General features: G+C 33.5%; 2 protein-coding genes across 18 annotated transcripts in view; both read right to left on the bottom strand.

Moving 5' to 3' along the window:
• Nucleotides 1-357: 357 nt before the first annotated feature.
• On the bottom strand, nucleotides 358-4,113 carry LOC100874716 (serpin B6-like). 3 transcript variants are annotated; one of them, XM_012292170.2, is made up of 9 exons: nucleotides 3,829-4,113; nucleotides 3,619-3,674; nucleotides 2,880-2,998; nucleotides 2,484-2,666; nucleotides 2,148-2,358; nucleotides 1,807-2,021; nucleotides 1,545-1,730; nucleotides 1,330-1,465; nucleotides 358-1,033 (listed from the first exon to the last, which is right to left on the bottom strand). In XM_012292170.2, the coding sequence occupies exons 2-9, from the start codon at nucleotides 3,623-3,625 to the stop codon at nucleotides 888-890; spliced, it is 1,203 nt and encodes a 400-aa protein (XP_012147560.2). In that variant the 5' UTR covers nucleotides 3,626-3,674; nucleotides 3,829-4,113; the 3' UTR covers nucleotides 358-887. The 3 variants fall into 3 exon arrangements, with proteins under 3 accessions (XP_012147560.2, XP_012147559.2, XP_076397261.1); XM_012292169.2 differs by having other exon boundaries at nucleotides 3,619-4,113; XM_076541146.1 differs by lacking the exons at nucleotides 3,619-3,674; nucleotides 3,829-4,113 and having other exon boundaries at nucleotides 2,880-3,592.
• Nucleotides 4,114-4,318: 205 nt separating this feature from the next.
• The window catches only part of LOC100884122 (antichymotrypsin-2), a 34,626-nt gene continuing 25,190 nt past the window's right edge, over nucleotides 4,319-13,754 (bottom strand). Inside the window, exons 8-9 of one of the 15 annotated variants that reach the window (XM_012292164.2) lie at nucleotides 6,260-6,412; nucleotides 5,506-5,624 (exon numbers count right to left, since the gene is read on the bottom strand). In XM_012292164.2, coding sequence (XP_012147554.2) covers nucleotides 6,264-6,412 — 149 coding nt within the window. In that variant the 3' untranslated portion in view covers nucleotides 5,506-5,624; nucleotides 6,260-6,263. Of the gene's footprint in view, nucleotides 4,608-5,289; nucleotides 5,625-6,259; nucleotides 6,413-6,866; nucleotides 7,310-7,439; nucleotides 7,614-8,331; nucleotides 8,686-8,908; nucleotides 9,072-9,172; nucleotides 9,385-9,480; nucleotides 9,703-9,848; nucleotides 10,023-10,105; nucleotides 10,341-10,437; nucleotides 10,726-10,832; nucleotides 12,774-12,871; nucleotides 13,053-13,754 lie in introns of those variants that run through there. The other 14 variants (XM_012292150.2, XM_012292161.2, XM_076541139.1 and 11 more) reach the window with 14 other exon arrangements.

Raw genomic sequence — 13,754 nt, 5'->3', positions numbered from 1 at the left:
AACCTCAGTTATGCGAACGTCGACCGCTGTTATACAAACTAATAAAAACTATGTGGCGAGCTGGTAAACCTGTACTATTGGAACTGGCTTGTCCAACCTGTTTGCGCAAGGTTTTATTGTTTTGAAATCTTATTTTAACGCGAAGTTATATCCGTTATAAGAAAAGTTTCCTTCTTAATTACCTATTATGGGACTGAGAGTAAATTGGAGAGTAAAATGGAAGAATGGGTATATTGAATATGTGAGTCATGACAACTATGTCTGCGAGGGCACAGTGGACGTCCATTGACACCGATAAATAGCACACCGCAATATTTTTGTTATTTTATTAAAAAGATCTAATACGATCTCTTAATGAGATGTTAGAATATGTAACTGTTTATTGCCTCGTACCTTATAAATACCGTAACAGATTATATACTTTTTTAACATGTAATTCAACGTACTTAACCTAACCAGAATTAGCTGGTAAAGTAAGAATTAGTTGGTTAGGTAATTAAATATTACCTAACCTAACAAAGATGAAGTCAGTTATAGACACTGTCAAGAAAATATCTTTCAAAACATCTATCATACATAATACCTTGTGTATTATCATACATTACTTACAATGTATTATTTTCTAACTTAAAATCATGACTTAAATAACTGAACCAGAACTAATAACTTTTCTTGTGCTACGTATTGTTTTTGATAGAAACATTTTTGACCTTAAGAATGGTCTGATACAAAATATGTATTAGGGTCTAATATATGTATTAAGATCTAGCAAAAAATTCTGATTTGTAAGAAATTATTTTTATCTTCATTTAATCGCGAACATATGTGAACGTCATTTCCTCAATGGATGAAGATAGAAATATAATGAGTCTAAAATTAATAAATTTTTAGGTTATGGGTTCCGTAACGTGACCACTGAATAATGTTACAGAGCTCCCTGTTCTCTTTGTAGTTTTTATGATATTGTAATAAAATGGACGATTAACACTGAAGTTCATTTGGCTAGCCGAAGATAATATCGCTTGAGCGGTACCTGAAACAAAGAAATCATGTGTTACAAACATTTGAGGAAAATAAAAAACAAAAACATATTATATTAGAATAGTATTTCATATAGATAGGTTAGGGTATATGGTTAGTAAGTGATACATGGACACATCACTTAAATAGAAATAAAAATTATAAACATAAACATAAATATAAATTATTAATACAAACATAAATATAAATTAATAATAAAATACTCAATACCACAACTTCCACTTAAACATCCTGTATAAACTAATGTTTCCCTTAATTCTGCCATAAATAACATAAAGTAAAGCTTACCAGTAACACTAACAGCCTCAACACCTTCTTCATTAACATCGATGAAGGTTTTTTGAACAACTCTACTAACAGCCAGCTGATCATCAGACAAGCCATAAAAGTTAGCTCTCGAGGTGAACATGTCTGTTAAACCCAACTATGAACAAAATCAAATACTCAGAAAAATGTGAAGTGTCTTGTAATCATTACAGCTTGTAATTTTCTCTATCACTTACTTTGTGCAGAGGACCATTTAGGTGCACTGTAGTTTTAGTCCTAAACTTTGGTAGATACAACTGTACAGGACGTTCCTGTCCCAATTTTATGATGTCCGTAATATTTATACTTTGCAATTCCTTTTCTATTGCAGATAAACTGCTAAGTTTGTCTGGAAGTACTATCACCATATCCAGCTCATTGCCCTGAAGAATTGAACATTTTATTCTTATATTTGCAGTTCATTTCTGTAATATGTTATTGTTTTATTAATGTTATTACCTTGTATGGAATTACCACAAATTTGCCCTCCCTACTCGGCAACTCTCCACACGTATACACACCAGACCTATACATCATAGAAACAAATTTTTCCGTATCCTCATCAAGCTCGAATAACATTTCATTAGTATACTCCGGATTGAATTTATTTTCCCATTGACCTTTAGAGTGCACTGCGTTCAAAAGTAACATCGCTGTCTTCGCATCGAAGCCACCTGTTTAAATATTCATAAACATCAATTTCTATTCTTATCGATGACATGTTAAAACAATCATGTAAATTCATAATACAAATTGTTAAGTGCTATTCTTATCGCAGATAATTGTTTTAACTTGCTAACTGGGATCGGCAATGTCCCTAATACGATTATCCGTGTTCCGTTGCACCCACGCATTAACGGTGCTTAAGGTTTCTTCCGATTCGGCAAATTTCACAGACTTCAAAACAGAACGGAAGTAATTTTCTATTAAACGTCGGTAGTTTCGTTTGACGACAAATTTTTCGTCGATGAAGACGTTGGTGGATAGAAAGAGTTTATTTTCTTGAACATTCTGCAACACGATGAAAATAAATGAAATTACAGAAATAAGAATACTAAAAAAATTAAGTCATGATGAAAAATTTAAATTATTTATATTTCGTGATGAAAAATTATTTGAATAATACTGGTACGTACATTCAGATCGTCGATAAATGCTTGATAACCAGGTGTGCCCAAACTGTCCGGCGATAAAAGATGGAGTACATTTTTGAATTGAGTTTTTGTGTCGCCGCCAGATCCGTACGCTGCCTCAGCAAGAACAGTGGATACGCTAAGTGGCGATAATACGAAATCACCGGAAATGTCTTCTGCCACTGTCTAAAATTATGTGAAATTCATCAAAGTTATTCTTATCTGTAATGGGTAATTATTTGTTACTTAATAATTATTTGTTAGTTGACAATTTTTCTCCTATTCTGTTGACCTTGAAATATTTTATCAAAAATATTCTGCTTTTCAGACTTTGACGCCTATATTGAATAATTGCCTCTTTTTTGTCAAAGTGAAATATAATATGAAGTGTTCTGTTACCGGAAATAGTGCAGATGAAAATTGATTAACTGACTGTTGAACAGCACAAAGTGCTTGGCTCTCGTTTTGCGCTGACGCCATTGCTATCAGAGCAAGGTACACTCCGAAACCTTTGCTCACTGTAAACATTCGTAAATAGATCAATACTAATACTATTTCACTGTTACAATAAAACGGAACTTTAATTGCATTAATTATATTTCACAACTATGAAATTTTAATATTATATTATAGCTCCAAAAATAAGAGTAGCTTTGAACTACTCAGAGCTCATAGTAGCTCAAAGTAACTAAACTTGTTAATATTAACAAATCAACTAGAAGAGGCTCGAAAAATATTTTTACATTCAACGTATAAAGATAAAAATCACCTTAATCGTTCTAAAAGGTTAAAAAGATTTTTACCTGATCCTTATGAGTTAACCCTTTGTACTCCAAGGTAATTTGACTGTTTGCAAACAGCAACTTTAAAAATTACTAATATAAAAGTTAAATGAATTCTTTTTAGGTTATTATAGTAATTTCCACTATTGTTTGCTTTACTGTGTTTTTACATCACACGTGTCATATTATAAAATCAGTTAAAATATGCTTATTTTAAATTGTATAAAATAAAATGGTGAGTGAGTCACCTCTGGAGCGCAAAGGGTTAAATATGTGCAAGAAATTTTTTTGAACGAACAATTGTTTGTACGACAAAACGAATTTGTCATCTACAATTATTGTCTAAATGTACTTACAAAGCATATTGCAACTTCGCTGGGTCAGTTAATCCCCTTCAACAGTCAAATTCCGACTGCAAGAAAAACGAGCCAGCTAAATATATAAAACCTTGATGATCTTCAAGAATATCCAATGGCAAAAAGAATGAGCCCACCATAAATAATGAATAAACGAACCATGTCTCTGACACCCTGGAATTATGGTTAATATATTGAAATTTAATTTACCTTGTTAAAAATTATTATTAATGTATCCTCTAAATAAAGTTACGACAACAACTCCTCCACGTCGGTTTTTAAATATGTTCCATAAAAAGAATGACCATGGTCAATTAATTCGCATCAAAGGTGGAGAGGTCATGGAACAAATTGATCAGGAATGACATCATAACTGAAGAATATGTAATTTATTGCTTGAATTACATAATGCATTTACTTGTATTAACATAGAAGTAGTTGACTGCCACACAGCAAATGAAAATTATACTAGATAGTATTTTTGTTTCTAACAAATCTTACCAAATATTCTCACATTATTTGGTTATATTTATTATTCATAGTTTCAAATAATTAGTACGAATATTTCCAATTAGATTAGTGGACAAATTTTTAATAATATAGATAATTCGTATGGAAGATTAAGCGTCATATGTGGGTGACGTGGCAGTCAAAATGTTAAACTGTAATATTGAAACGATTTGAAGGGAAATAAGAAGTATTTTAAGGATGCATGACTTTATTATTATTATACATTATTATTATTATTATTATACAGTATAAGTATTATTATACAGTACAGTATAAGTACATTATATAATATATTATATAATTACACAGAAATTATCAATCAAAGTTAGTAACATGTCCTCTAAATAATGTTATAACGTCTCCAATATCTCCATTTTGGTCTTCACGTGTTTTACATAAAAAGAATGACCATGGTCGATTGATATTTATCACTTCAGGTTCAGGAGATTCGACAAAACTGTACTCCACGAAAGTAACAACTGAAAGAAGAAATAATTTTTCCTTAAATTAGATAATACGATTCCTAGATTACTACAATTATTTTCGCAGATTATAACTATTAAGTACGCGGGGTACCTCCATTTTAGGCGAGTTGCGCGCGCAGCTTTCTTTGGGACCAGTGGCATAAAAGAACTACTCATAATAGCTGAGCGCGCATTTTATACATTTTATAACAAATTGACGGAATTAAAAAAAATATTTTAAAATAGCCCAATCCTTCTTGAATAAAACAAAAAAGAATTTAGCAAAATCGATTGAGTAGTTTCTGAGAAAAAAATTCGTAAGTGAAGCCTATTTTCGCAAAAGTGGGCAAAAATTGCAAACTTTGAAGACTTGTTATTTCTTAATAAATTCAAAAACGGCAAAATTATGAGTTAAACCTCCCCTAATTTTACACGGACTACAATATATTTTGATTAGAGCAAAATCGCAAATGGTTAGGTTAGGTTAAGTTAGGTTAAGTCCAAAAGTGATGAATTTGACGTAAAATGACAGTACTTTATTTATATTCAGTTATTGAAATAAATAATTGTCACATCTATGTAGATATGTATGCAAACATTTGTTCATCTTTCATTACAATTACCCTACGTTGTCTAAACTTCAATTTTCAATTAATCTAATTACTTTGGGAAAGGTTTTAAATAAGTACACATTAAGAATCATGCATTCCTCTTTATTCCAAACATACAATATACATTCATATATATTCATGGTATTAATAATATTATCAACAAAGCAATATTTTAAACAATCTTAAAATCTCATACAAACAATAAGTTTATATTTATAAAGTATTAGTGTATTAGTGTATTATCACAAATTGGATATTTCTGATTATATCCGCGGTTCAGTCACATGTCCGGCAAACACTGTCGCCGTGTTGAAAGTGCCACGCCGAGATGTTTTGATAACGCTGTAGTAGAATGGTCGATCTACCCGAACCTTTTCGAAAAATTCAATTGTCGGCGTATCCGTACGCATCATCAATGATCCTGCAAACAATTGTACAATATGATGAATCAGTAACAGTATCAATATATTTTTTAAATAACTGTTATGTGTAGTAGCATTCTCCATAGAAAATTGCAATGTACAAAAAGGAATTTTATATTCGAAAGTTATCAAAATATTTTAAAATAGTCGAAAGCAGAAAATATATCATTGCTGTCAGACACAGTGGAAGGAAAACTTGCGAATAATTTTTAATCTGATTTAAAGGATTTCTTTTTTTAGAAAAAGGAATATTTTTCAATAAAGAGCAAAATTAAATTATTTTTCAGAAGTTACTGCCGCTAGGTAGTTCATATTTAGAAAATAACCTTTCAAAGCGCTATAAAATAGTAAATTATGTTATTAAGACTTGATTGCAAGTTTTTAAATTAAAATATTTGGTATTAAAGAAGAAGATGGCAAATTATGGCATTTGAAATGTGAATCAACAAGAGGCATAGGAGGTTCAAGGTTAAGTTCCCTGATTCTTCCCAGAATTCCTCAACATCACAAAATGGAAGAAACCTTCTAATTCTCATAACACATCTCCTCGAACTCTCTCATAAATTAACAAATCATCGCCCAAAAAAAGCCCGACATATGACGTTTCACACTAATTGTAAGACTACTAACATACATGATTATGCAGAAGCCAGGTCAGTAACTTGTCCAGAAAATAAAGTGATGGCATCTTGAACTCCCGTTCTGCATAAATAGAATAGCCATGGTCGATTGACGTGCATTAATACGGGATTACTACGTTTACATTTTCTAATAATAATCTTACGTCCTGAAACACAGTTTACATTACAACAGTTTACATTACTTACTATATCGATAACCTATTTTATTACTGAAACGGTTTAAACGATTTGTTAATCGACACACAACGAATTGCGTTCACGACAGCCATTAGTCTCACACAATATCACACGAAGCTGCATTAGTTTTTGCTCGCAAGTAAAAAGATTGCTAAATATAAGATCAAGTTTAAATTAACTTAAATTCACAACTTAAATTGAATTCAATTTAACAGGAAAATCGGAGGAGACTCTAGTGGATATTTTTCATATAAAATAGGAAAATTCTTTTCCTTAAATTAAGAAACCCCTACATTGTGCCTGAGTGAACATAATATACAAGATGGCGTATAAAGAAGCTGCACGTTTCTACCGCAGTGTAAATCGGTAAATGTAATTTTAATCAAATGATACTAAATTGAAAGATTTTTCAAGAAAACAATAGATTTTCCACTGATAATTTATTTCATATTTGTCGTTGAATATTACACAGTGCGTTGATAAATAGATTTGACCTTGAATCTAAAAATCAAGGTTGAGATCAATTTTGTGTAACAATACAAACACGATACCTCATACCTTACACATAAATTTATTGTTAGAAAATTCATAGAATTACAAATTAATATATTTTGATATTATAATACTATGCTTACAGTCTAACGATTTAAACTATAATGTGTTTTCGTCATAAATTGATATAATAATACAAGTCAAAAATTATTCAACATTAGTAACGTGTCCTCTAAACAAAGTTATGGCATCCACGACTGTCCCATATCGGTTTTTGAATGTCCTGCATAAAAAGAATGACCACGGTCGATCGATTTGCATCAACACGTACTCAGGTTCAGCCGACAAGCTCATGTGGAACGTTAGCTGAATAGCTGAAAAAAATATAATTTACCTTAGTTACATTATGACGTATTTACTTGTATTTATAATATTGGAGCTACTTAAAAGAAAACATAAAATACTTTAAGGATAAATAACTTTATTATTATATATAATAATTACATAGCAATTATGCGTCAATGTTAGTAACATGTCCTCTAAATAATGTTATAACATCTTCGATGTCTCCATTTTGTTCTTTCCGTGCTTTACATAAAAAGAAAGTCCATGGTCGATCGATGTGCATCTCTTCATATCGACGAACGGATAGACTACTCGTCAAAGTAAAAATCACACCTGAAAGGAAAAAAAATTTGTTCAATAAATTAAATAATATGATTACTGAGACGAAATATCACAGAATAACAAAATTATTTGAACGACAATGTAAAATATGTGAGAGTCATGCGAACAGAATTTTTTAGCTGCAGCCATTGCTAGGGATAGTTGCAATGCAGTAAATGTACAAAATGAATTGTCTAAGTGTCCAATAATAATTGTTCATATTTTCAATTGATTACATTCATGACAGCCATTGGTATCAGGCAATATGCATAACTACTTCAAGTTCAATTTAACTTAAAGTTCAATTTAAGTTAAATTCCAATTAACAGTATCTTAAGCAGACACAAGTGGTTATTTTTCGTATAAAATAGAAAAATTCTCTAACTTTAATTGAGAAACCCCTGCGTTGTACTTAGGTGATAATTTTCAAGATGGCGTATAAAAGTAAATAGCACAGTGGTCAGTGTGGTAAATGTAACCAACAAATAATGTTAAAATGAAACATTTTTCAAGGAAAGGAGTTTCCACTGATAGTTCATTTCGTATTCTGTTGTTGAACATTACAAAGTGCGGTTATAAACACATTTGACCTTGAATCCCGGAGTCAAGGTCAACATGTGAACTTTCTTCCGATCATCAGTGACACGAAGATGTTCACTAACGTCTCGTTGCATACACTTTTTAAAAAAACTGATAACAATACTTTATGTAAGTAATAATACTTCAACAATACTTTATGCTCTGAACATTTTATTCATAGGATATTAAAACTACATAACAATTAATATAATATAAATTTAGCATTATAATAGTATGCCTATAACAGAGAAACAATAAAATAATTTAAACTGGATCGTTGCCATTTTGAAAACATGTGTTTCCGTCACAAATATGCCTGTCGATAAAAATTATTATTAAAAATTGGTAATATGTCCTCTAAACAAAGTTATAACACTTTCAACTCCTCCATATTGGTCTTTGATTGTTTTGCATAGGAAATATGACCATGGCCGATCGATTCGTACTATCAAGGGTCGAGGAGGTCGGAAAGACAAGCTGGCCACGCGTGCTACTATCGCTACAACTGAAAAAAATAAAATTTAATCCTTGCATTACTTGTACTTATATTAAACTGTGATACTGAAGCGACTTAAAGCGAAGCATGAAATGTTTTAGCAATACATACAATTACGAGGCAATTATGAGTCGAAATTGATGACATGTCCTCTAAAGAATATTAAAGGGGAACGTGAAATATTTTAGAAAGGCACGAATTTATTGAGCAATAACGCAATACATATAATTACGATTATTAATCGAAATTAATGACATGTCCACTGAATAAGGTTATAACATCTTCAACAGCTCCATAGTAGGTTACAGTTGTTTTGCATAAAAAGAATATCCATGGTCGATCGATTTGCACCACGGGTCGACGGGGTGGGAAGGACAAGTACACCACCCTTCCAGCTGAAAAAAATCCTTGCATTACACTTTTACTTATATTAAACTGTAATATGTATATAAACTGAAGCTAAAAAGGAAAGGGTGACATTAAAGGGAACATGAAATATTTATTAAGGCACGAATTTATTGATACAACGAATATAATTATCCATCAATTATTAATCGAAGTTAGTGACATGTCCTCTAAATAAGGTTAAAGCGTTTTCAACTTCTCCATAGTCGTTTTTGGTTGTTTTGCATAGAAAGAATGTCCATGGTCGATCGATTCGCATCACGGGTGGACAAGGTCGGAGGGACGCGTGCATCACCCTTGCAGCTGAAAGAAATCCTTGCATCACACTTTTCCTTATATTAAACTATAATACTGAAACTAAAAAGAAAGAGAAGGGTGACATTAAAAGTGAACATAAAATATTTGTTAAGGTACGAATTTATTAAGACATATTAATGCAATATATATAATTACACGTCAATTATTAATCGAAGTTAGTGACATGTCCTCTAAGTAATGTTAAAGCGTTTTCAACTGCTCCATAGCCGTTTTCGGTTGTTTTGCATAGAAAGAATGACCATGGTCGATCGATTTGCATCACGAGTATATGGAGTCGGGAACACATGAATTTCCACCCAACAGCTGAAAAAAAATCCTTGCATTACACTTTTACTTATATTAAACTGTAATATGTATATAAACTGAAGCTAAAAAGGAAAGGGTGATATTAAAGGGAACATGAAATATTTATTAAGGCACGAATTTATTGATACAACGAATATAATTACGCATCAATTATTAATCGAAGTTAGTGACATGTCCTCTAAATAAGGTTATAGCATTTTCAACTGCTCCGTAGTCGTTTTCGGTTGTTTTGCATAGAAAGAATGACCATGGTCGATCGATTCGCATTATCTCGGGAGGTGGGTCAATGGACGCAGACTCGAAGAAAAACACTACAGCTGAAAAAATAAAATTTAATCCTTGCATTACACATTTATTTATATGAAAGTGGAATACTGAAGGTAAAAAGAAAAGAATGACATCAAAGGAACATAAAATATTTATTAAGGCACAAATTTATTAAACAACATTAATGCAATACATATAACTACGCATCAATTATTAATCGAAGTTGGTGACATGTCCTCTAAATAAGGTTATAGCGTTTTCAACTGTTCCATAGTGTTCGGTTGTTTTGCATAAAAAGAATGACCATGGTCGATCGATTCGCATCACCTCGGGAGGTGGTTGGACAGACTGGAGGAAAAACACTACAGCTGAAAAAAAAATTTAATCCTTGCATTACATATTTATTTATATTAAACTGTAATTTTGAACCTAAACAGGAAAGGATGACATTAAAGGAACATGAAATAGTTTAGAAAGGCATTTATTAAGCAATATTAATGCAATACATGTAATGCAACGAGGATTAAGCGAAGTTTGGGCCAATGATCATAGCAGTCAAGGCCCATATAAAATCAATCAACCAGTCAAATTAATCGAAATTAGTGACATGTCCCCTAAATAAGGTTATAACGTTTTCAACCGCTCCATATTCGTTTGTGGTTGTTCTGCATAAAAAGTATGACCATGGTCGATCGACCCGTATTGTCTCGGGAGGTGGGTCAAGGGATTCGAATGCCAAGAAAAACACTACGGCTGAAAAAAATAAAATTTGATCCTTGATTACACACTTTAACTTATATTAAACTGTAATACGGAAGATAAAACGAAAAAGAAGGGCGACATTAAAGGAGAACATAAAATAATTTAGGAAAGCATTTATTCAGCAATATTAATGCAATACATATAATGATGCATTCAGTATTAACTCCTTGCCGTACAATTGATTTGTCAGGTGCGTCAGTCAAAACTAACTATTCATAGCTATAATTCGGCGCGTGGTAATTCTACTCGTGGTTACTCGACACGTGGTAATTCTTCTAGTGGTTATTCGGCGCATGGTAATTCTACTCATGGTTATTCGCCGCGTGATAATTCTACTCATGGTTATTCGACGCGTGGTAATTCTACTCGTGATTATTCGCGCGTGGTAATTCGACGCGTGGTGATTCTACACGTGGTAATTCAGCGCGTGGTAATTCTACTCGTGGTAATTCGGCGCGTGATAATTCGACGCGTGGTAATTCTACACGTGGTAATTCGGCGCGTGGTAATTCGACGCGTGGTAATTCTACACGTGGTAATTCTACTCGTGGTTATTCGGCGCGTGGTAATTCTACTTGTGGTAATTCTACTCATGGTTATTCAGCGCGTCGTAATTCGACGCGTGGTAATTCTACTCGTGATTATTCGGCGCGTGGTAATTCGACGCGTGGTAATTCTACACGTGGTAATTCGACGCGTAGTAATTCTACTCGTGATTATTCGGCGCGTGGTAATTCGACGCGTGGTAATTCTACACGTGGTAATTCAGCGTGTGGTAATTCAACTCGTGGTAATTCGGCGCGTGATAATTCAACGCGTGGTAATTCTACACGTGGTAATTCGGCGCGTGGTAATTCGACGCAAGGTAATACGACACGTGATAATTCGGCGCGTGGAAATTCGACGCGTGGTAATTCTACACGTGGTAATTCTACTCGTGGTTATTCGGCGCGTGGTAATTCTACTTGTGGTAATTCTACTCATGGTTATTCAGCGCGTCGTAATTCGACGCGTGGTAATTCTACTCGTGATTATTCGGCGCGTGGTAATTCGACGCGTGGTAACTCTACACGTGGTAATTCGACGCGTAGTAATTCTACTCGTGATTATTCGGCGCGTGGTAATTCGGCGCGTGGTAATTCTACACGTGGTAATTCGACGCGTGGTAATTCTACTCGTGATTATTCGGCGCGTGGTAATTCGACGCGAGGTAATTCTACACGTGGTAATTCAGCGTGTGGTAATTCAACTCGTGGTAATTCGGCGCGTAATAATTCAACGCGTGGTAATTCTACACGTGGTAATTCGGCGCGTGGTAATTCGACGCAAGGTAATACGACACGTGATAATTCGGCGCGTGGAAATTCGACACGTGGTAATTCGACGCGTGGTAATTCTACACGTGGTAATTCGACGCGTGGTAATTCTACTCGTGATTATTCAGCGCGTGGTATTTCGACGCGTGGTAATTCTACTCGTGGTAATTCGACGCGTGGTAATTCAGCGCGTGGTAATTCGACACGTGGTAATTCGTCGCGTGGTAATTCTACTCGTAATTATTCGGGGCGTGGTAATTCGACGCGTGATAATTCGGCGCGTGGGAATTCTACACGTGGTAATTCAGCTCGTGGTAATGCTACTCATGGTAATTCTACACGTGGTAATTCAACACGTAGTAATTCAGTGCCGACAACAAACAATAAAAATTACAATCTTGTGAATATTTTATATTCAGCGATCCTTGATAATGCAAATTATAACTGTACTTAAATTTTCAACTGAGGAGTAATAAAAATTTGACTAAGATTTGTTATATTCGATCTGTGAGTGCGTCACGAGTGAGTCAGTGCGTCAAAGTACGACAAGGAATTAATCGAAGTTAATAACATGTCCTCTAAATAAGGTTATAACATCTTCCACTCCTCCATATCGGTTTTTGGTTGTTTTGCATAAAAAGAACGACCATGGTCGATTAATTCGCATCATCACGGGTGGAGGTGGTCCAAAGTTCACACTGGCCGCGTACGGCATCATTAAAACTGAAACAAATGTAATTTAATCTTTGAATTACTTTTACTTATATTAAATTATAATACCGAAGCGACTTAAAGCGAAGCATGAAAAGCTTTAATAATACATATAATTACGAGGCAATTATGAGTTGAAATTGACGTGTCCACTAAATAATGTAATGACGTCTTTAATTCTGCCAATTTCGTCTGTATGCGTACGACACAAAATGAAAGACCACGGTCGATTGATGTGCACCACTACAGGATACTCAGTGTCGGAGTCACCCATTCTGTCAAACATAAGGGCTGAAAGAAAAAATAATTTGTTTCTTGAATTAAATGCGGCATATTACAACTATTGTTGTAGTGAACACTGTAAAATATTCGGGAAACATGTGTCACAGATTTTTTGTGATTGGAAACCATTGTTATCGGCAGTTGCACAAAATGATAACGTGCTGTTCTTGGAAATATTAAATAAAGACACTCATTTATCGATTATTGATGAAATCTACTTAAATATACAATTACGTAGAAATTATGATTTGAAGTTGGTGATGTGCCCTCTAAATGAGATTATGAGATCTTGGTGAGATTATTAGATTATGAGGTCCACACTAGTTTTTGCTAGTACTGCATAAAATGGACGACCATGATCGACCGATGCGCAGTATTACAGGTCGAAGAGATATATGACACCTAACTATTTGTAGAAAAAAATAATTTAATTCAAAATCAATGTTACACACGTCAGATTAATAAAATGACGGCGTGAAATATTTTGAGACAAATATGAATTTCTTTATTGATGAATACCCAAGGGTATCTTGCTATGGACGCCATTTGCATTGCATGGATGGACAAAATGGCGGCCTAGCATTCCATATGGAAATACGGGAATCATTTATTTCTTGCAACACTTCCTTGTTTAATTAAAATCCAGCCGAAGAAAAAATGAAACAATTGAAACGCTAAGTACGTCATTCGATAACACATCCAAAAAAAACA

This window comes from Megachile rotundata, chromosome 16 (genome assembly GCF_050947335.1).
Source record: "Megachile rotundata isolate GNS110a chromosome 16, iyMegRotu1, whole genome shotgun sequence".
Classification (NCBI taxonomy): Eukaryota; Metazoa; Arthropoda; class Insecta; order Hymenoptera; family Megachilidae; genus Megachile; species Megachile rotundata.
Note: the sequence above shows the minus strand (reverse complement) of the source record. Positions and strands in the feature narration are given on the sequence as shown.

What these genes read in the sequence shown, in the direction of transcription:
- LOC100874716 (XM_076541146.1), bottom strand. Translation starts at nt 3,008, where the DNA reads ATGTTTACAGTGAGCAAAGGTTTCGGAGTGTACCTTGCTCTGATAGCA. An exon ending in CATTTATCGACGATCTGAAT is followed by an intron (nt 2,359 to 2,483) that starts GTACGTACCAGT and finishes ATCGTGTTGCAG; the next exon opens with AATGTTCAAGAAAATAAACT. An exon ending in TAGGGACATTGCCGATCCCA is followed by an intron (nt 2,022 to 2,147) that starts GTTAGCAAGTTA and finishes ATATTTAAACAG; the next exon opens with GTGGCTTCGATGCGAAGACA.